The 23219-nt window shown below is 46.8% G+C and overlaps 1 protein-coding gene across 1 annotated transcript; it reads left to right on the plus strand.

The window, feature by feature from the left end:
- The first annotated feature begins 5609 nt into the window (after positions 1-5609).
- On the plus strand, positions 5610-22986 carry LOC138267280 (serine protease 55-like). Its single transcript, XM_069216137.1, has 6 exons — positions 5610-5769; positions 6921-7142; positions 7971-8178; positions 16029-16336; positions 21025-21164; positions 22564-22986. Exons 1-6 carry the CDS (start codon positions 5610-5612, stop codon positions 22984-22986), a joined length of 1461 nt encoding a protein of 486 aa, XP_069072238.1.
- The last annotated feature ends 233 nt before the right edge of the window (positions 22987-23219 follow it).

Raw genomic sequence — 23219 nt, forward strand, 5'->3', positions numbered from 1 at the left:
CCACACGCTTCTCCATCAGTGCCCTGTCTGAGAGCAGGCTCAAGTCTGCAGTGATTGGACTGAAGCACCTCTGTGGTCCCTCACGTCTGCAGTGATTGGACTAAAGACCCTCTGTGGTCCTCATACACGAAACCCAAGGCTTCCCACATAGGTCACACTATAAATACCCGCTCTCCAAACCACACACAAGGTGGACAGCCTCTAACCCACCGCAGAGACCAGATGTTGAGGGCTGCACCAGTTGACACCGAACACACCACCGTGGAGACCTGCGCATGATGGTGAGTCTACCACCCGCTTCTCCATCAGTGCCCTGTCTGAGAGCAGGCTCAAGTCTGCAGTGATTGGACTGAAGCACCTCTGTGGTCCCTCAAGTCTGCATTGATTGGACTGAAGCACATCTGTGGTCCTCACACACGACACCGAAGGCTTCACACGTAGGACTAACTATAAAGAACAGCTCTCCCAACCACCCACAAGGTGGACAGCCTCTAACCCACCACACAGAGCAGATGTCCAGGGCTGCACCAGCTGACACCAAACACACCACCGTGGAGACCTGCGCATGATGGTGTGTCTACCACACACTTCTCCATCATTGCCCTGTCTGAGAGCAGGCTCAAGGCTGCAGTTATTGGACTGAAGTCCCTCTGTGGTCCTCATACACGACACCCAAGGCTTCCCACATAGGTCACACTATAAATACCCGCTCTCCAAACCACACACAAGGTGGATAGCCTCTAACCGACCACACAGGACAGATGTTCAAGGATGCATCACTGGCTGGACGTGTTATACAAATGCTACAAAACAACAGAGTACAGGAGATCGGGTTTCTTCATTTTCTTAACTATGAATACCATTTTTCAACTAATATAAAAATTGTAATTTTAACAAGAACTGTGATTCTTTTGGGACCTTACTGGTCGGTGCTCGTTTAAATGTTTTATTAGGAAGGGCACAGTCTCTAAGAAGTGGATCGACAGGTGCCTACTGAGAAGTGAAACGTAAATCACCATAGAGATCTGGTTGGAAGTCACTATAAAAATCTAAAACATTAAGTTTTGACAATTTTTAGCAATAAAACTCTCAAACTGGTGACTAACCGGGAAATCTGTGTCCATGAGACCTCACCAGGTGGCCTGCAGGATGTTGCAGTCAGATTTCACAATTAGTGTTGGCCATGGAGGGCTGAGGCAGGGTCAGTCACTTGGCACATGACCCAGTCCCCTGCTGCCCTTCCAGGGGAGCCAGCTTCTTAGGAGATTTCCTGTTGGCTCCTGAGGACAAGTGGTGGTCCATCCTGTGCTCCGATTGGTTACTGCTGAGAGACATTATGAGGTCACAGCTTCGCCCAGCATCTTCAGCCCCTGGTCCCTAGAGGCCTCCTCCTGCAGGCTGAGACACTCTTCCTCTGGCCTGTCATGGTGGGCAGCTTGCTGCCTAGGTCGCGACCTTTGACCTGCCATACATGAGTCATGCAACATGGGCAACAATAGCTTGGATGGTCTCCCTCCTTTGGATTCCGGAGTCACACCAGGAAGGTGGGTGCTCTAGTGAGATGTGTGCATACTTCAGCTACGGGTCAGACAGGGACAATCCCAGTAATCCACAGACCTTCTAGGGGGGGAGTGGGGGGGGCACTCTCAAGCAGACACTCCTTTGGCAGTCGATAGGTGTTCAATATTGCTTAAAAGGCACAATGGATAGCTGACACATAAAACCGTGCATTGTGAGAGGTGTATGAACCAAACTATGTGTTTCCTGATTTATTATGGCACAAATCAATTGACGCAAACTACCAAAAGCTCTTACAATTTGTACTCTCAGTCGCTATCATCGCCTCACTTCAGAGCTTTTCACGGCAGTACATTTTTTATATTAGATTTCTTCAGTTTCAATAATTGTATCCCATATTATGAAATTAATAACAGTACCAGAAACTATAAATAACAGCAAAAAAGAGATTCAAAAGAAAATCTGTTTTTTATACTGACATTCATTTAATTTTGTTGTTTCTGCCTCTCCTTCTCCATGGATCAGTATGGTTCTTCTGGTGCTGGGATGCCCGTCCTTTTAACTGTCCCGGCTAGCTATACTCTGATTTTCAATTAATTTTCACAACATCCATGGTCCGGTCACTGCACATTAATGTGGTTTGAAGGACCCTTTTTAACACAGAGCCTCATACTCTGGCAATCTTTCATGGCGCCCGATCATCTCATGGGAACACATAGGGTAGGTGAACCCCACATTATCTGGGGACCCTGAAAGCTTCTGTGGTCTTCCAACCATAAGATCTTGAGATCGGTTCTTGATTGATCCCTAGAGCTGTGCAAATATATTCCACAGTAGCGTTACAGTGCTTTGACAACCTCACAGGTGATTTTTCACGCTTTATAAATCCTGATTGATTGATTACTAGTAGACTGTGCCGAGGGGACATTCTGGGACTGGTGGTCACTTTTTGGGAAACAAATTGACACTCAACGAAGCCAACCAATGAATGGTCTGGATTGCTGCCCCTACCTAGTGGCACAGGGCGATCTCCGCTATCCAATATACTGTGGCAGATTACGTCGGCCTACCCATGTAGACCTCTGCCATTATGCTCATCTATGTGACGTAAGGTTCTGGGATAGGATACGTGAACTGAAGCACTTTATTCTCAAGGTTTGTCGCAGTCAAACATTTCTCATCGGTATGCAAGGTTCTTTACAAAAAATACTCTTTAGGAGGTTGGCTCTGTATATACTATTTAAAAGTAAGAGATAGTATGCACAGAGTCCAAGGGTTCCCCTTAGAGGTAAGATAGTGGCAAAATTAGATAATTCTAATGCTCTATTTCTGTGGTAGTGTGGTCGAGCAGTAGGCTTATCGCAGGGTAGTGTTAAGCATTTGTTGTACACACACAGGCAATACATGAGGAACACACTCAAAGAGTTACTCCAGGCCAATAGGTTTTTATATAGAAAAATATATATTTTCTTAGTTTATTTTAGGAACCACAGGTTCAAGATAAAATGCAAGGTACTTCACACAGGTAAGGTAGGAACTTTGAATAAAAGCAATATCAAATAAAGTCTTTGTTAAAATGGCAATAAGCTATTTAAAAGTGAACACAGTGCAAAAATCAACAGTTCCTGGGGGAGGTAAGTAAATATTAGTTTGTGAGGTAAGTAAGATACTTACAAGTCTCAGTTCCTGGGCATAGACAGCCCACCGTTGGGGGTTCAGGGCAACCCCAAAGTTACCACACCAGCAGCTCAGGGCCGGTCAGGTGCAGAGCTCAAAGAGGTGCCCAAAACACATAGGCGCCTATGGACAACAGGGGTGCTCCAGTTCCAGTCTGCCAGCAGGTAAGTACCCGCGTCCTCGGGGGCAGACCAGGGGGGTTTTGTAGAGCACTGGGGGGGACACAAGTAGGCACACAAGACACACCCTCAGTGACACAGGGGCGGCCGGGTGCAGTGTGCAAAGCAGGCGTCGAGTTTTAATAGGAAGCAATGGAGGGAATCGGGGGTCACTCTAGCGGTGCAGGCAGGCAAAGGTAGGGCTTCTCTGGACAGCCACCACCTGGGCTAGGCAGAGGGTTGCCTGGGGGGGTCACTCCTGCGCTGAGGTTCGCTTCCTTCAGGTCCTGGGGGCTGCAGGTGCAGTGCTGGTTCCAGGCATCAGGTCCCTTGTTACAGACAGTCGCAGTCAGGGGGAGCCTCTGGATTCTCTCTGCAGGCGTCGCTTTGGGGGTTCAGGGGGGTCGTCTCTGGCTACTCACGGGCTTGCAGTCACCGGGGAGTCCTCTCTGTGGTGTTTGTTCACTGGATCTCGAGCCGGGGGCGTCGGGTGCAGAGTGTGAAGTCTCATGCTTCTGACGGGAAACGTGAAGTCTTTGGAAGTTGCTTCTTTGTTGCAAAGAAGTTGTTGGTTTTTAGCAGAGCCGCTGCTCACAGGAGTTTCTTGGTCCTTTCGTCCAGGGCAGTCCTCTGAGGCTTCAGAGGTCGCTGGTCCCTGCCAGATGCGTCACTGGTTGCAGGTTTTCAAAGTTGGAGACAGGCCGGTGGGGCTGGGACCGAAGCAGTTGTCGTCGGCCGTCTTCTCTGCAGGCTTGTAGGTCAGCAGTCCTTCTTGTTTCTTCAGGTTGAAGGAATCTGATTTCCTGGGTTCTGGGGTGCCCCTAAATACTCAATTTAAGGGTGTATTTAGGTCTGGGGGGCAGTAACCAATGGGTACTGTCCTTGAGGGTGGCTACACCCTCCTTGTGCCTCCTCCCTGAGGGGAGGGGGGCACATCCCTATTCTTATTGGGGGAATCCACCAGAATCAAGATGGAGGATTTCTAAAGGCAGGGGTCACCTCAGCTCAGGACACCTTAGGGGCTGTCCTGACTGATGGGTGACTCCTCCTTGTTTTTCTCATTATCTCCCCTGGACTTTCCCTGGGGCATTGTAACACGAAGCCTGAGCCTTTGAGGCTCACTGCTAGGTGTTACAGTTCCTGCAGGTGGGAGGTGTGAAGCACCTCCACCCAGAGCAGGCTTTGTTTCTGGCCTCAGAGGGCACAAAGGCCCTCATCCCATGGAGTCAGAAACTCATCTCTCAGCAGCAGGCTGGCACAAACCAGTCAGTCCCACACTGAAGGATTGGGTAAAATACAGGGGGCATCTCTAAGATGCTCTCTGTGTGCATTTTTTAAATAAATCCAACACTGGCATCAGTGTGGGTTTATTATTCTGAGAAGTTTGATACCAAACTTCCCACTATTCAGTGTAGCCATTATGGAGCTGTGGAGTTCGTTTTGACGAACTCCCAGACCATATCCTTAATATGGCCACACTGTACTTACAATGTCTAAGAATGGACTTGGACACTGTAGGGGCATATTGCTCATGCAGCTATGCCCTCACCTGTGGTATAGTGCACCCTGCGTTAGGGCTGGTTGGCCTGTTAGAGGGGTGACTTACCTATGCCGCAGGCAGTATTTTGTGTGCATGGCACCCTGAGGGGGATGCCATGTCAACTTTGCCTTTTTATCCCCACCAACACACACAATCTGCAATGGCAGTGTGCATGTGTTAGGTGAGGGGTCCCTAAGGGTGGCACAACACATGCTGCAGCCCTTAGAGACCTTCCCTGGTCACAGGGCCCTTGGTACCACTGGTACCTTTTACAAGGGAATTATCTGTGTGCCAGGGGTGTGACAGTTGTGGAAACAATGGTATATTTTTAGTGAAAGAACACTGGTGCTTTGGCCTGGTCAGCAGGGTCCCAGCACACTTCTCAGTAAAGTCAGCATCAATATCAGGCAAAAAGTGGGGGGTAACTGCAACAGGGAGCCATTTTCCTACATACCCACTTTTTGATCTGTTCACATTCATAACATATCCATAATGCAGGTTGTAGCCCAGCAAGGAATGTGTAAAATTATGTCTGGCGTCAGTTGCAACTAATTGTCCTATCAGAGGCAGAAAGCGCAATTCTAATTGACAGAGTGAAACCTTTTTGATAATTTAAAAAATTGATGTTTCCACTCTTTCATCCCTGCATGTGGTAATTAAGGTGGCCCGCCTCTAAATGGTGTGTCTCACTCAATTCTTATGCGTTCCTTCACGTGATGGGACACTTTGTCGAGCATCAGTGTTCCCTGGAGGACGGATACACCATCACTGCATCCTGCATGTTTTACTGCGCTGGCAACATTCCTATGTTCCAATATAAACCTGGCCACGCGGAGGCGGGACCAATACGGGTGGACCCAGTGGTCTTCAAATGCAGTGAGTTTTCACTTTGTCCCTGTGACGCATTATTTGTAAAGCCTCTCTCGTGTTATTATGTGGCAGATTCTCTTCACGCAAATCCAACCCATAGTATTCACGCATGTGGTTCCTCCAAATGTGCAGCAACACTGGGCAGGACAGGAGGTGGAACCTGATGCACGTAGCAGATCAGTGCTTAATTTGTGCCGGTGGTTTCCGGTGCTCGGCACCGGCACTTAATTGTCAGCACCGGCAATAGTGACGGTCCTCCACACGGTGGCGTGGTCTGCCTAATTTTGAGATGAGAACAACAGTGTGTAATAAGTCAAATTACATTAAAGAAGATTGCCTGTCGCTAACGCCATTATTACCGCTTTGGATGGCGTAGAATAGGCTGAATTTTCTAACTAGTTGGAGTGTGGTGGGTAGTAATTCAAGTGGTACTGCTATAGGCAGCACTGGCAAGGGTGCTGGGTGGGGCAGGCTGCTGTGGCCTCCTGCGAAGGTCCGTACCACTTAGGATTTTTTTTTACAAATTAAGCACTGGAGCAGCTCTACCCCCAAGTATTTTCCGCATTGTTTTGTATGATCCCGTTACTTCTCTGCTCAGTTTCTCTTTCCTGTGGTTGAGGCATCTTATTGCAGAGTGCTGAATCTTTTCCTAAAATTCAAATTCTCTCTCACTGGAAGCAAATATATTTGCAAACGATGCAGTTGGACACTAGAGGTCCTATTTTGTGAGGTGTGTCATCTCCCAATGTCTAGAGCTATCTGATTTAATCCCTTAGAATATAAAGAGCATCATTTCTAAGATGGAAGATCTGTTAATGAATGTGCCGTTTGCTCATTAGCCAGACCCCCCCAGGATGTAGAGTTATGTATTTACAAAGTTATTGTACCAAAAAGGGGAAATTTGCTACAAACAATCAGGTATCGTGCTCCCAGACCTTTTATTGTATACAGCACCGAAAAATCCGGTCACTGAGTATGTAAAACAAAGTCTAATCCAAGGCCTTACTTAATGGCTTTGGGCAGCCTGATTTCAGTCCATTGACATTCTGCTGGTTGTAGAGTACAAACACCAGTGCGAACGTAGATTGCTATATAAGGGAGGATGGCCGGTTGATAAAGTTTTGTAAAAATGGTGTTACACCTTTCAACTTCTCCAGAATTAGTCACAGAGCCCGGTAGATTGCTGCTACTTCAGAAAGAACTGGCATGCGGCCAGCCATCACACATCAGAGGGGTCAGTCATTCACCCCTGAAGTTCATGCTGAGTCATTCACCCCTGAAGTTCATGCTGAGTGATTCATCCCTAAAGTTCATGCTGAGTGATTCATCCCTGAAGTTCATGTCTAAACTACTTTTGGGTCTACATGTTCAAAGTGCAGGTGATGCTCCTGCCCAGGAACCTTACAGAAGGTGGAGTTGGCTGAATATATACTCTTGTCCTGGGACAGGAGTAAAAAGACGTATTTGCTCTAAGACTCGTTGTCCTTCACCCATGTACAGCCTTTCTTAAATGCCCCAATGTCTATTTTTATTTTAGTGCAAGTTACTTTTGCCCCTGCCGTAGTGTTAAGAAATAGTTGTAGGACTGCAGAGTGAGTTCTGCATTACTGGTGAAGGTCATGTGGACGTCGTCCACTGTTTGGTGTTCATTATGCCAGCAGACATGCTCAGTTTGGCGTTCTTTATGCCAGCAGTCATGCTCATATTGATGTTCATTATGCCTGCAGTCATGCTCAGCTTGACGTTCATTATGCCATCAGTCATGCTCAGTTTGATGTTCATTATGCCTCATGCTCAGTTTGATGTTCATTATGCCTCATGCTCAGTTTGATGCTCATTATGCCAGCGGTCATGCCTCCAGCAGAATGGTATGGCGCCACTCACCCTAACCCCACTTGACAGTCATGGTGCTTGTAATCATGCTCCGGCTCAACAAGTCTTTTGGAGTAACCAGGCTGCTTGAGCTACTTTGACGGTAGTCATGCCAGTTGGGCATTTGTTGCCCCATGAATTATACCTTCAAGATGAAGATACCTCTTTTTCGTCCTGATGAGGACAGCTCAATGGTGTCAGTGGTGTTACAATAAATTCAAGCAATAATATGCTGTGTTTTTGCCAGTAATCAACTATTTAAATGGAACACCCTTCTGCCCTCATCAATAAGGCAACTCATCACCTTGTTGTGTTCCTTCTTCCTTCCTGCCCAGGTTGTGGACTCCGCACTCCCTACGATGAACCCTCAGAGGCTAGCGCCAAGAGCCGCATGGAGTCACGCATCATCGGGGGTAAGAACGCGCTGCCGGCGGAGTGGCCCTGGACGGTGAGTCTGCAGAAGGCTGGTGGCCACTTCTGTGGCGGCTCCATCATAAGCCCCATGTGGATCCTCACTGCGGCTCACTGCTTCCATCATGTGAGGTAAGTCTGTGTGTAGTGACCCACCAGGACCCACCTGGCAGGCTATGATGAGAGAGTCTTGGGGGGAGCTGGGGCTGGTCCCCAACAAGAGCACAGTGTCTGACCCAGAAAGGTAAATATGGTTTCTGTGAGGACACCCTTGGCTCACCTTTTGTAACCTGGCACGAAAAGCAAGGCAGACTTTCTGACTAATGTGTGTGAGGTGTCCATGTGGCCCTAGAAGGTGGAGTTTAGGATCAGTGGCCAACTGTGGTAAAAGAGTGCTTTCTGTAGTACCACAAAGGATACACTCCGATGGATAATATCACCAGACACAGCTACCAGGACTCCTCACTGACACCCAAGGTGGGGAAGGAACTCTGTGCCCCAGTGGAGGTAGGAAAGGGTGGTTACAAGTTATTCCAGAGCTAGGTATAGTAGTGCGTGCGTCCCGGAGGGTGAAGCCTTTCTACACTCAAGAGTTCTACCTTGATCTCTGTTCACTCCAGTGATGCTGGAGTGTCTCAGTTTATTCATCCTGGAGCTCTGAGACCTTGGACCCTTGGAAAATGTGCTGTTTTTCCCTCTCCTAATAGTACCTATCTGGACCCAACTGTGACGTTAATCTTTAATCCCTTAGCAAACTCATTTTTTGGCTAAAATCTTGTAGAAAACAGAATGACATCAACTTCAGAAGAATTCGGAGACAAACAAGTGTCCATCTGCTTTATAATCTGGTTTCAGCCTGGGCCATGGCATTGAAAATACCGGAGTGGGTTCTGGGACAGGGCCCTCAGGCGTGTCCATGAGTGTGCGGGCTGTTTGTCCATCTTGCCCCACTATGTAGGTCATGTGATCACTCACCACACTCATACATGTATGCATACGTACACATAAACACGTTCAGATGCACAGCGCAGCTTCTGGAACGCTCCTTTCAGTCACTGATACTGGTTCATCTGGGTTTATGCATTAGCTCGAGGGGTTGATAACAACTTGTGGCATTTTATGGATGTGAGCTACTCATACAAGCATCTCAAAATACAATAGGTCGCACCTTTGGGTTCTATTGGCTTTGCCTAGGGGTTTAGCCATGCTGCAGAGCATCCTTGATGCTGTTCTATGTGGCTAACAAACAGAAAAAAGTCTATGCAGCCTGCTGCATCATTGTGGAGGTGTGCCCATCAAGCTTGCACAGGCTACAAAATAACACTAGCAGTGCTTTTTCTTCTTGCTTACCAGTCCGAGTTGGATCTGTAAAGAAAACAAGCATTTGCAATGCAGTGGGTCTCGTGTGTGCTCAAGTTACAGCTATTAGTGTTGTAAGTTCCTAACTGGACTTTTCTTACCACATAAATTGGAAATGGAAAGTAAAACAGTTGACATAAGCAAGTTAATTCAAAGTGCCACGGCTGCCATGAGCGTGAAGGAGACACAAAAGGAAAAAGAAGTTTGCTCGCAGTCAAACATATCGGCAAACATGCAATTATCCATGTAATAGGGCCAATGGTCAAGGCGATACCAGAACCACCCCAAGGAGGGACAAATGTAAAGCATTTACCAATGATAACAAAGGATTTTTGAAAGGCAAGCCCATAAACCAGTGATAGTGATGGCAGTGGTTAAAAGCCCACAGATAGTTTGCAACAGGCCAGAGCGCTTGCATGCTCAACCTACAAAAGCTACACAGTCTGCTGCATCATTGTGGAGGTGTGCGCATCAAGGTTGCAGAGGCTACAAAATAACACGAGCAGCGTCTTGTCTTCTTGTTTACCAGTCCGAGTTCTATCAGTAAAGACAAAAAATGAACACAAGCGGATAGGGAGAAAGAACCCGAGTGGAGGGAAAGAGTGCAAGTGGGGGAGTAACAAATAGGGTGGAATCACAGAGGGTGGGCAAGCAACAGGAGTGTGTGGGAAGCAAAATGGTGGTGCTGAGCAACATGGGAGTTGCGGGGAGAAGCAACACGGAGGGAGTGGGTGGAGAGACGCAAGACAGGAAGAAGCAAACAAAGACACATGGAATTGGAGGGGTGGAAACGAACAAGAGAGAGCACAATGTGGAGTTAAGTCACACAGGAGATTGACTCGTTGGGCGAAGCTGTATTAAACTGAAAGCAAGAGTGGGTTGAAGGACAAAGTTGTAGAAAATGAAATTTTCATAATGTGATTAAACGAAATGTGCTGGTGGAAGTGGCAAAACACAGAGAACAGAGGAAGCACATGCACTCTCTTGGAGTGCTTTTAGAAAAAGAAAAACAATCTTGAAAATTAGACACTTGCAGACGGATAAAAGAAGCCATTCGGAGAGATGATACACAGGCTATGCTCCATAGGAGAGATAAAGACTAGAGTGGCAGGCTAAAGCAAATAAAGCCACCAATAGGAAGCAAGAAAATAAGAGAAATCAAGCAGCCAATGGAAACCAAGGGGTGGAGTTCCTTTCCACGTCCGCTATCTTCGACCTAAAGAGTAGTCCCCACACAAACACACTGACATTTATTCCTTCTCTATTGTTTTTTTAATGTTTGAGGCCGGCACAGTGTCCCTGGGTGTTTGAAGCCCCATGTCCCTGCCTCACCCGTCATCACTTCTCTTCGTTCCTTCACCTTCCCCCAGCCATAACCCCCCCCGCACCTCCACCCTTGCTCTCTGCGCTTCCTTAGTTTAGACTGATTTCATGCTTCTAGGAGCCTCGCCTATGCATTGTTAAATTAATACATTAACCAATTTAAAATAATGTTTTAAATAAACTTGCCTGATACGGGCGAAAGTGTCTGTTACAAAACATGAGCTAGAGTTTCGTGGTGTTGACTCTGTGTGGGGCAGTTCTGTTCCTCGGGCAGTCAGAGACGTTTTAGGTCCTGTGCATAATGTGCTGTGGCCCCGGGACCCAACCTCTCAGGGGTCCCTTTTACAGCCAGCTCTGAGAGAGTCTTGCCCTGATGACCTTGAATAATTTTGAAACAGATTGTTTTAAATAACGTTTTCCTTTAATTTATTTTTAAGGTGGGTGATGTGGAGAGACTCTTACAGACATTTTTCAGAGCGATGTTGTGTTTATGTTCCAAGCAAAATCCATGAAAACAAGTGTCTTTTAGATCAGAACAGGGACTCACACATGAAGAATGAGAGGGTCATACAGAGATTATTTGCAGTAATATTAATGAGCTGCTGCTGTGTTCAAGTTTGGAAAACATAAGTCACTCTCTGTCCCTGAATATTAAATGTAAACACATTTAAAATGTAGGTCAGTGTGTCTGTGTGAGAAACCTGGTAGGGCATGAAAGAGTTGAAACTAGATCATAAATTCAAAGCTGGGGGCTCCTAAAATACGTTTAGCCCCTGTCGGCCAAAATCCTTTAGTGTGTCCCAGTGTGTGGCAGTGAACGAGGGGAGGGGCGCTCCTCGAGTCTGACCCTACAGCAGTACCGGGACTGAGGCAGCAGGGGGCGCCCTTGCCCCACGTGCGCTCTCAGCGAGTTCAGGAGGAAGGAGGGAAGGTAAGCGATGAGAACTGCTTATGTGGCCAGCACTATGCAGGCAGCACGTCATTTGCTTATGTATGCGCATGCCGCAGTGTGCAGATCAGCTGGACGAGAGCTGTGTTTTATTTTATAAATGTATATTGACCAACCTTGTTTTCATTTGGCATTTGGGTGTTTCTCCATTTAAGTGTGAATTCCTTACTATGCGTTCTCACCGAGTGGTCACGCCCCAGTCAACTGGGGTTTGCAACACTGTACTTGTGGGACGTCACTGCTGACGTTTCAGGCGTGGATATTACAAACACCCCGTGACTGAGTGCACGCAATAAATATTTCACTACTCCAGGCTAAACGTCACGTGAATGTCTTTCTCGAAATCAGACGTTGTGACTTTACCCGAAGTAACCTGGTTCTGTCAATTCCAACCAAACCCCTCTTTTTCCCTTTTATAAATAACACCGTCATCTTGAGAATTTTTTGGGACATTGTGCAAGAAATAAATAACTTGGGGTGTACTGTTCGGAAAAAAACGTTTGATTGTTTGCTTTTATTGTCCACCTTCTGCTAATTAAAGTCCGCTTGACGCCAAACAGGCTTTCAGAAGTGGGGTTGCACAAAAAAGAATCGAAAATATTTCTTTCTGTGGGCACCAAAAATCTTAAGATAACACTGAGCACAGAGTCAGCGCTAGCGGCCTGCTGAGAGAAGGGGAGAATAAAATAAAGGGGGTGAGCTAGAGAGAGAGAGTCTCACTTTTCCGTGTGGGGAGGAGGGGGGGGGGGGAGGGGGGGCTTGGACTATGGGGGCTCTGGGCAATTGTGCATTTTACCCATGCGTTAAAACGTGCCTGATAAATCATTGTGTTGCCATATGAGAGTACCATGGTTTCCAATCAGAAATCAAGGACTACAAATCCCAGAATGCTTTCGTGGCAAATACTATTGCTGGAAATAAAGTGTTTGTGTATCGTGGAGTCATAAGGTAAGTCTGTTTCAGGCCTGCTCCGAAGGGGATTAAAATGGAGAGCTCTCCTGTTTCCCAGGCCCATGCTTGAGTTGATCACCCATTCCAGATTCTTTCTTTGCATTCTGGGGTTTGTATTCCTAACTAAACCATTATAAAATGATGAATACAAGCCCCACAACACAAAGAAGAAAACTGTTTACCCGATAAACTTGAGATTTCTGATGTTTCCCTCCACGTTGGGTGTGTCAGCAGTTGACTGTGGGCTCTTTAAAAATAGTGACACAAGTTGTCATTGCCAATGCTTCTTGCAATTTTTCAGAGCTCTCTAGTGGTTGATGACCTCTTCACTTTGAGTTATTATGGACATTTTCTCCAGTCTTGGACTTTTCACCTACAAATCACTGCTTTCAGGTGCGTTACTGTAATCATTTCAAAGGAAACAAAAAAAGACTACAACACCCAGTATATGTCCATGGTGACCTGGAGGGTGGTGGTTACCCTACTCCAGTAGGTGTGTGCTCCTAAATTAATGAGGTACAGGTGAAAGACTACAACACCCAGTATATGTCCATGGTGACCTGGAGGGTGGTGGTTACCCTACTCCAGTAGGTGTGTGCTCCTAAATTAATGAGGTACAGGTGAAAGACTACAACACCCAGTATATGTCCATGGTGACCTGGAGGGTGGTGGTTACCCTACTCCAGTAGGTGTGTGCTCCTAAATTAATGAGGTACAGGTGAAAGAATCAAATCTACCCAAGGTACCACTTGGGTCCCTGAGCTCCAGTGAGTACTGAATGGCAAGAAGAGACTTAGACATCAGCAAAACACATGTCGCTTGACCTGTCCTTCTTCAGTTGGAGTGATGTTTTCAATGTACCCCTGATCCCAGACCTCAAACTAATAAGGTGTGTGTGTGGGGGGGGGGTCCAGTTTCTATGCAAAGACGAGAGTTAGATGTACAGTACTTATCTCACACTTTTTAAAAACAGGACAGAGGATGTTGGGGACCAAGTGGCTGTATAACCTCACTTCCAATCTGGCCCCAGAGCTAGCGGTATAAATCAAAGTAGAAAACCTAGGCGCTTCTTTTGATGCTGATACGACGCCCTCCGTGCAGGGGTAGGGCAGAAAGTGGACAGTTGTTTTCTTATATTAGTCCAATGCACACCCGTACTGCCCCTGTGATCCAGATTACATTATTTTTAATGGTCTTCAGGGCATCCACAACGCAGGTGTCCGCGCTATCCCGTCCGGGTAGGCAAGGCCACCTATGAGAAGCAAGAACACCTTTCCATTGACTCTGTCAAGCAAGACCCCTGAGGCACTCCAGGCTCCATGTCTCTTGATAGGGCTCTGTAGTCCTTGTCTTACATGGTCCTTAGTCCAGATGCCAGGGAGGAAAGCTTGAGCTGGCAAAGACCAGGGGATCCTGATAGTTGAGTCTCTGTTTCTTGCCAGATGTCGTGTCCCAGGGAAGAGGTCCATCCTGACTGGTCTTTCAAGGCTAATTAAATGCTGCCTAGACTAGTGCAGTACTCTTTTTCTGGGTGCTCCTGATTACATTCTGATCTCAGTGCAGAGGTAGGGCAGATAAAGGATAGTTGTTTTCCCAGGTTAGTCCAGTGCATACCTGTACTGCCCCTGTAATCCAGATTACATTACTGTTACTGTCGCGTGCTCATGGTCTTTAGGGTGTCCAGGACGCAGGTGTTAGCGCTATCACACCGGGGTAGGCGCGACCACCTGTTAGCCATAAGAAGATCTGTTCATTCACCCTGTGATGCAAGACCTTTCAGGGACTTGGGGTTCAGTGTTTCCAGGCTGGGACCATGCAGTCTTTCCCTCCCGTGTTCCTTTGTCCAGATGCCTGGGAGCGAAGCTTGAGCTGGGAGATGCCGCAAAGAGAGGGAGCGATACAGAGGTCAATCATAAAATTGAGACACCAGGATCTCAAAAATATTGCGGGATCGAACCCTCAACTCCTGCCATCAGAAGCAGAAAACAAGACATGGTTTTTGAGGTCAAAAGTAATAAACTTGAGTTCCACAAGTATAAGAAGAGTGTGCTTTATTTGATTATTTCTCTCTGAGGAGGTTATTTTAGTTTACTACTTTTCTAGCACAGTTTTATTACACTTGTGGAACCAAAGTGTATTACTTTTGGCCTCAAAAACATGTCTTGTCTTGAGCTGGGATAGACCAAGGGATCCATATTGGGTTCCCCTTCTCTGTTTCTTGCCAGATGTCTTGCCCCAGGGAAGAGGTCCATCCTGACTGATGTCTTCGAGGCTAATTAAATGCTACCTAGACTAGTGCAGTTCTCCTGGTCGCTCCTGATTACGTAGTTGATCACCTGCAGCAACTGCATAACTTGCCCCTTCCTTCTACTCGCTCCACAGCTACCTCCCTTCACGAGCTTCCCATCTCCAAGAGAGCTGTGTTCAAGTCCATCCCTTGCTGCTCAAGGACATCACCCGATGGGGCCTGGATCCCTTTCTAAAAGTTGAAACTTTCCTTTTTTTCCAGGACACTGAGATCTTCTAGGACCAGGCTGCTGTCTATACCCAGGTCTCGCTTGACTGGACCGGGGTGTCCAGCCATTTCGGTCAATGCAGCTAAGCTTTGATCCTCTCTTCCTCTCATTCTAAAAATGTAGGCTCACTGCTTCTCATATTAAAAACAACTAACATCATGGGTGTTCCCTAAACAAAAACCTTAGAGTGACTTCATTCTATCTTCTCTCACTCATCCTCAGTGCCAGGACACCATCTGCTAATCGAGCACTTTACAAAACCCACACGTAATGTAACATACATGCATCATATCCCTGTTGCCTGTCCCCCAGAAGTCTTTCGCACTTCCCACTGGACATCAGTTTGTGTTTCCCAGCCAAGCTGTGTTCCAGTGACTACTAAGTACATGAACGCATCTTCCTCAGGAGCCCCCCCTGAGGGAGTGGTCAGGGTGTCCTTCAACGAGGACTAGTATGTATGAGTGTTTGTTGCCTGAAGATGGCCAGTGAGACCAGTGTGCCTTTCTCTTCTTCTTTCAGAATAAGGCGTTTGATTCTGCCCTTAGTCCAGAACCCAACATAGGGCCTTCTTCTCTCCTACAAGACCAGCATAGTGTCTACATTTAAGTCCCATGGCATGTTGCCTCCTTGCCCATACATTCTATAGCACACTCAAGCACTGGCCGGAATGCCCACACAACACCTGAGAAGTTCCATTTATTTACCTATCACAGTGCGCAGGATATCTCAGTAGATGCTTGTTTACATTATAACCAAGTCCATGCATGTATTTTGTACCACACGTATGAGTGCACATGCTTAGCTCGTGAAAGAGCCTGCTCTTGCATGCAGTGGTACATCTGACTGTTTGCACGTTGATCTATGCATGTTCATGCCTGCTTTAGATGCCTGGATGAGGTGCAGGTTTTAGAACCAACCTCTGTGTCTCGTTTCAGTGCTCAAGACCTCCGTGTGCAGGTAGGTGCCACCATCCTGGGGTCCAGACGCAAAAATATCCACAAAGTGGAGCGGATCATCAGCCACGAAGACTTCAGCCAGTACACCGCCGACAACGACATCGCCCTCCTGCTGCTGTCGTCCCCCATAGAGGTCAACAGTGCCACCACCCCTATCTGCTTGCCGCCCCCTGAGACCTTTGATATGGAGGATTGGAGGTCCTGCCATGTGGCGGGCTGGGGAACCCAGTCTGAAGGTGAGTGCCTAGCATGAGCTGAGAAAGGCGCTAGCCTACTTGAGTAATTGAGACTTAGTCTAGTTGAGCCATTGAGACTGAGGGCATGATGTAGATGGTGGCGGATGGGTTACTCCGTCCCAACAATGACGGATAAGCCCGTCCGCCAAAATATAAAGCCCATGAGATAGAATGGAATTTATATTTCGGTGGACGAGCTATCCGTCACCAGTGAGATGGAGTAACCCATCCACTGACATCTAAATCAGGCCATCAGTCTACTTGAGCCATTGAGACTCAGTCTAGTTCAGCCATCGAGACTCAGGGCCGGATTTATATATTGGCAGAGACAGAATGTTTTCTCATGGCCAACATAATGGTGTGCCTGACCGATTTAAATTTGGGCAGACCATAGTTTGGTGAGCTCATAGAATACTCCGTCTGTGCTATGGTCAAACCGCTTCAACGGCCCAACGGAATACGGTGTGGTGCAGTTCCTATTATGAAACAGGACTGCGCTTTTGGGATGGCAGAACCTCAGAATCTGCTCCGTGTTGTTGTGGTACATTTGCCGGTGTGAATGTATGAATGATAAAGTGTTAGCATCAACTGTAGGAATAGTGACCCAGGAGAAAACTTCAGTTCTTTACGCTGTGTGTGCCTCAACCACAAATGTAACATCCCACCCCTATTTGCTTAAATTCTGTGTAAGTGCTTGTCTGCAATTAACAGGAATGCTAACTGGGTTTTCCATTTTATATAGAATTCAGAGAAGAGAAGTACTATAGTGGGGTATTCTCTCAAAGGTTCAAGTTTGAACAACCTACAGACAAATATAGGTGCTTTCTATATAGCTGACGAGGATAATGTCCCTAACACCACTTAAGTCTCCGTTTTATGGTGAATAGGGCGCCTTTGGCATACAAGAGAAAACTACTCAGGAGAGGACCCACCTGACCCTAACGTTGATAGGGTCATGTGGTGCGGTTCCTGTTTCAAAACAGGACTGCTTGTTTAGGTCAGCAGAACCTCTCGATGTGGGGGGCTAAGTCCTGCCACACCATCAAAAACTATCGATCTGGTTCCTGGCTAGCTCACCTGAACCCGTAACCTTACAGAAAGAAGGTGATTTGTGGCAACCTGAAACATGACACTCTGACTCCCCTGGGAAGCCGTGGAAACAGACCTCACCCTTTCGTCGTATTACACATGCATGCCAAGATGAAAACAAAAAAAAAGATATTAAATGAGTTTTCAATATATTTATTGAAACTAACATCATCTTATATAGAGCGAATGAGCTGTGATAATCGGGCAGACAAAACAGAGTAAAATAAACAGCATTATGAACAGGGTGAAAACAATGAACATTCCCATCATTGTTCGTTGGTTCTAGAAAGCCCTGAGATTCCTACTCGGCCCTAATACCTTAGAGAGCAGATTTGGGTGCACCCTTCCTCCTGCCCAATGCAGGGAATTAGCCTCAGCCTCATAGCTGAAACTGGTGTCAGGAGTCTGCCTGTGTGACAAATGGCAATCCTCGTCAGGAGGCTGCTGGATCTGCAACAGTAAAGCTGCATTGTTGCGCACCGCGGTCCCAATGAGGTTGTGGCTGGAATGCCCCTATGGCCCTTCCGGTCAGCGCTTTGCTTATATAATAAAACATCACTGTGTTGGGAGATGCGGCTCTGATGTGATGCTTTGTCTTGGTATTAGAAGCTGTTGCCTAAACTGGAAAACCAGCACCCAGAATATTTCATTATGTATGTAGCTTTGGACAGAGAGTTCCTGGTTATGTGACACAAAAGCCAACTAGAAACAGGTGTTGTGTGCCCCGCCTCCTCGGAATAATATTGTATAAGCTTGTACATAAAAATAATACTGCAAAAATGTGATGTTATTAAAATGTACAACTTGTAAAATGTGCACTGCGGAAAGCTAAAAAAAGGGGACACCAACTTAGTCCAGGACGAGCATCACTACGAAGGGGTGTCAGAGGCTTGGCTCTATGTCTGCACACCTTACTCATAAGGGTTCATATACTGCTGTTTTTCAATGTCCCCACTGCCAGGAAAATCCTGATGTTAAGGGGCACTGAAACGTGCTCAAAGCTGCCCTCACAATGGGAGTCTCCTCTCAAGGCGAGGGGGGGAATCACTGTTTCTATTATTCTCAAAAAGAATATACCTCTTTGGGACTTTTGTTTTAAAACTTTGATGTATGGCTCTGTCATGTTAACAAAGCTGTCTGTCAAACGTACAGTTACGCTGGGCCAGTGAACAGGCAGGTACTCCGTTAGGGTGCTGAAGTAATTTACTCCATTACCAATGCGTGGTGCATATATATATATATATATATAAAGACACACACACACACACACACACACATATCTTATTTAAGGAAAGATGAAAAATGATTAGGGTGTGGATAAAATGACAAAATTCTGCACAAATAGTCAAGGTATGAAGAACCCAACAAATCACTAAATAAAAAAATATCACCAAACCTTTGTTTCTTAGACGTTGTAGTTAGAACTCCCGCTCCGAAGACTCAAAGTAAGTCTGATTCTGAAATGGGTGCGTGGAGGACTGTGCACTGATGCAACAGTGGACCTTCGAGTGGCTGTGGTGCTTGCTACGAGCGCTCAGAAGCTATAGAAATGGCCAAAGTCACAGGTGCGGAATGATGAGAACGGTGGAGCCCTCGGACACCCTCCTCCAATAAGGTGCTGCAGCCATGTTGAGCTCGAGCCAGGGATGCAGGAATGTCCACGGACAGCGGGCCTGCATCTCCTGATCTCAGCATCACCACTCCTACTGTGCTCTTCAGATGCAGGGTCTGCGGGTTCATTGATTCTGTGATTGGCCCTCTCTATCTTGTGATGAGGGGCAGGCAGGAATGCCAGGCCCAATGAGACTGTGTCCTACAGGAGGACCTCATGCTTTCTGGGCACCACCTTTTCTGGCTGGAGAGATAGAGATCACCTTGTTTCCCGCTGGAACATTTCACTCCACAACCCACCACTCACTGCAGTCAATCAGCTCCCCCTTCTTCTCAGTCCAGAGCCCCAAGATGCCCAACTGTCTCCTCTTTCATGTGTCTGCTCATATCTCAATGTGTGCACCATGCTGCAGGAAGAGAGGCTCGACGAGAAGAAATAACCACAAACACAAAGTTTGTAAAGACAGGCCCGGCCGAGGTGAGTCCCACTGGCCAGGCTTGGCTCACAGGAAATAGGCACAAAGAATTGTTAACATCAAATAAACACATATGAGCCATATCCCTAGTCCACATAAGGTCAAAATTAAGCCCAGAGTGGGTAAACTCAAGGTGCCAATACCAGAGGCAAAAGTACCAATAAGTTAATTACCAGGAACCATTTCATTCGATGGAAGGAAAGCAGTCTAGTGCCGCTTTGAAAAGTGTTATCCCGTCTGCTCTACGGTCAGTCACCCATTTGCACCCTTTGAGGGCAATTTACACACCCCAGCATGCCTCACTCAGGGCCTGAAGTAATATGATGACATCAGGTCATGCTGCTAGACCTCCATTGGCTCCCCTTGCTGGCCTGTACATCATCAACATCATTCACAAAGATGTCATGGCCCGCACATCTGCTTATCTTCCAGACAACCTCTCGTGGTCCTCAGCATACCGGCAGCCAGGGCACCACCAGACTGGAGACTAAGAAGTGTAAAAAGTAAAAACAAGGCAACAGGTCTTTTCCATCTCTGCATCCAAGATATCGAACAACATCCTTGCATCTGCCACGACCGACCCAACGGTGGTCCAGTTTAGGAGAGAGGTGAAGACGCACCTCTATGAAGAGCACGGCATGACAATGCATGAGCAGTCCACAGGCCAGCCGCCTCGCCTATCACTCCTTGACTTTATGCTTGTTTGTTCAGGTTAACTTTCTGGGAGCACGACATACAGACGTACAATTGCTGATCTGCTCATCCTTATAGAAGTGCACACCTGAAGATAATGGAATAGATGTCACTTAAGACATTGCTGGTTATAGATGCCTCTCACCTTCCCTTCAGTGCAGCACAAGACACGCTCTGCTTGCTGGGAGCACCGTGACATTGTGCAGCCATGAGTGGCTTCACACGGGTTGTCACTGAGCTCCTTCTCTAAGCTGGCACATTTCTCTGTGGCCGCCAGTATTCTGTGCCTGACGTGTGTATTTGTGCACCTACTGTGCCTACTCACTGCGGTTACATCATGCAGAGGTTGCACTTGCTGGTCTGTATCTCCTGAATGCAAGAGCCACTCAGAAGCAGAGTAACTGCGTTAAGGTGTGAATCTTGGATCCCACCTGTAGGTAGCTGAAAGGGGCGACACAAGGATTCCTTGACGTGTACGAACCTGGTATGAGTCAGGTACTCAGATAGTAACACAGCGATGGTTTTTCCCTCACTGCTTTCACTGCTGGAAGCTCTGGATGGGTTTGGCACTCTGCCTGCAAGCCCTTTTGGCCTCATGTAAGCACCAGCATCTGTTGCTAGGCAATGAAGGTAAAAGATTTGCTGAGAGTATTTGCTGTCTGCTCTGCTTGAGAGGTATTGAATCACCAAGCACAGATGTCCTGTGTATCTCTGCAATGCAATAACCCTTTGTTTTTCATGTAGAAAAAAGTCAATATATTGTTTTTAAATGTTGTAAATTATGTCCAACCATAATAATCCCTATGTGTGTTGTTGCAGGAAGCAGCCGCAGTTCCAGCGTTTTACAGAAGGTTAAAATCGTCCTGATCGACTGGAATAAGTGCATGGATTGGCTGTGGGTCCTAACCGAGAACATGCTTTGTGCTGGCTACGAGGAAGGCGGTCGAGATGCATGCCAGGTGAGCCTTCATATGGCACACTCCTGTGTTAGTCAGGTAGAAGCGGGCGAATGCAGGCCTTGGCCACCGGTCCCAGTGCACGACTGAGCAACAAGAGCGAGTTATAGGGACTCTACCATAAAGGGTATGTCTATTGTCAAAACAGTGCAGTGAGTAAATGTATACTCCCAACCGGTATGGCAGATTGTCATTCAACTCACCTTGGCCCAAAGGGTATTCCCTTCCCCTGTGAATAACAAAGCCCAAATGTATGGACAGAAAGGCCTCACCCCCTTTTTGTGGCATGCTTCATCATTGGCCAGTCTCCCCTACCATGTTAGGACATGCCAAAGTGCTCAACCTCCCCCAGGTCATGCTGCTGACGTAGCATGTCTGGAAAAGAGGGTTTTTGTGGTAGATCTGAAATACTTGAAAACTGTTTGGTGTATCACTGGTCCAACCAGAGGGTGCAGGTTCCACACAACACGAGGTCTGTAAGGACAACCCCAGAGCCACAAGTAGAATTGTCCTTTTTTGGATCAAGGAAGTTGGGATAACTTTCTAGAAAGGGAGCATGTTTTCCCTAATTTGAGATTCCTTTTAATACAATAAATTCTCCCTTCTTTATTCATCCTCTTTGCCCTAGTTTTTCACATAATGTGATAAGGTGTGTATCACACAGTTGATATTGCATATTCACTTTACAGATGACACTGACTTGTTAGTACTCCAACCTGTTAAGGGTGTCCCACCAGAGATGGTTGTGCACACAGTGGTATTACATGGAGGGTCCAGAGGGGCTTCATTGTTAGTATACTATATATAGTAGGGTAGTGGTATATGTATACATACATATATTTACATACATATAATGAATATATACTATATATGTGTAGGGTGACCAGGCGTCCCGGATTTGCCGGGGCAGTCCTGGTTTTTGCTCCTCTGCCCCCACAGATTTCACTAAATCCAGCACTTGTTCCTGTTTTTAGAGAGGGGTTACTGAACACATGTTTGCATGTAACAAATTGTATACAAATACAATTACAACGTTTTAGTGCAAGGTTAGGTGCCATTCTTTTCAGAAGACAATTTAATTAGCACTTACAATCGTCTGTGTCAACGTTGAGTTTAACTTATTCCCTTAGTGCCTCAGTATCTGTGCTTTCTTCATTAGTGAGCGTTGTCATTCTGCGCCCCTTGGTCGATGTTAAGTTGTAGTCCTACCTCTATTTTTTTTTAAATGTCCAGTTTTTGGGTTTTAAAAACCTGGTTACCCTATATATGTGTCTGCCTTAAGAGGGGGGATGTTTCCATATTTTGCACCCAGACCCCTCGCACTGGTCCCAAGTTCCTCATAGCAACTTACTACAGTTCAGTGAGCCTCTAGGCACTCATGCTTGTGTGATCCGCTTCACAGGGTGACAGTGGTGGCCCTCTGATGTGTAGGCGCTTGCAGCACAAGACGTGGTACCAGGTGGGAATCGTGAGCTGGGGCAAAGGTTGCGGCCGAAAGAGGAGTCCGGGCATCTACACCCTGGTCCCAAACTACCTGCCCTGGATCCGGAAGGTGACAGCGGAGGCCGACCAGCCCATGGCGCACACCACGCTGGGCATGCAGTCGGAGGTGGACACGCAGGGCGAGAAGGACACCTACGACATGGAAGACCCCAGCCCAGTGCTCCGTAGCCGTGGCCTCTCACTGGTGAACTCCGACCACCAATGGCTGTGCAGTTCTGCTGTGGTGCTGGTGACTCTTGTGAGCTCAGGATACACCCATTGGCTGATGACTGTCCTCTCAAGACTCCGAACACACACAACTCTTGCTAAGTTTCACAGTTAGTTTATATATTTTTTGTTTAAAAAACCTGGTGAAAATGTAATTTGAAATTCTTCTACATTATGATGGTCTTTGTGTTTTCTAAAGTACTTGTGCACTCAGAAGGCATGTGGATATGTTTTCTTTTGCCAGTCACACTGTAAAATGTACCGTCTGCACGGGAGAAACTGGGGTTTCAATTTTGTGCTTGAAACCAGTCCTAAACTGGAAAAAACTAATTACTGGGATGCTTGAAT

This window comes from Pleurodeles waltl, chromosome 12 (genome assembly GCF_031143425.1).
Source record: "Pleurodeles waltl isolate 20211129_DDA chromosome 12, aPleWal1.hap1.20221129, whole genome shotgun sequence".
NCBI classification, from domain to species: Eukaryota; Metazoa; Chordata; class Amphibia; order Caudata; family Salamandridae; genus Pleurodeles; species Pleurodeles waltl.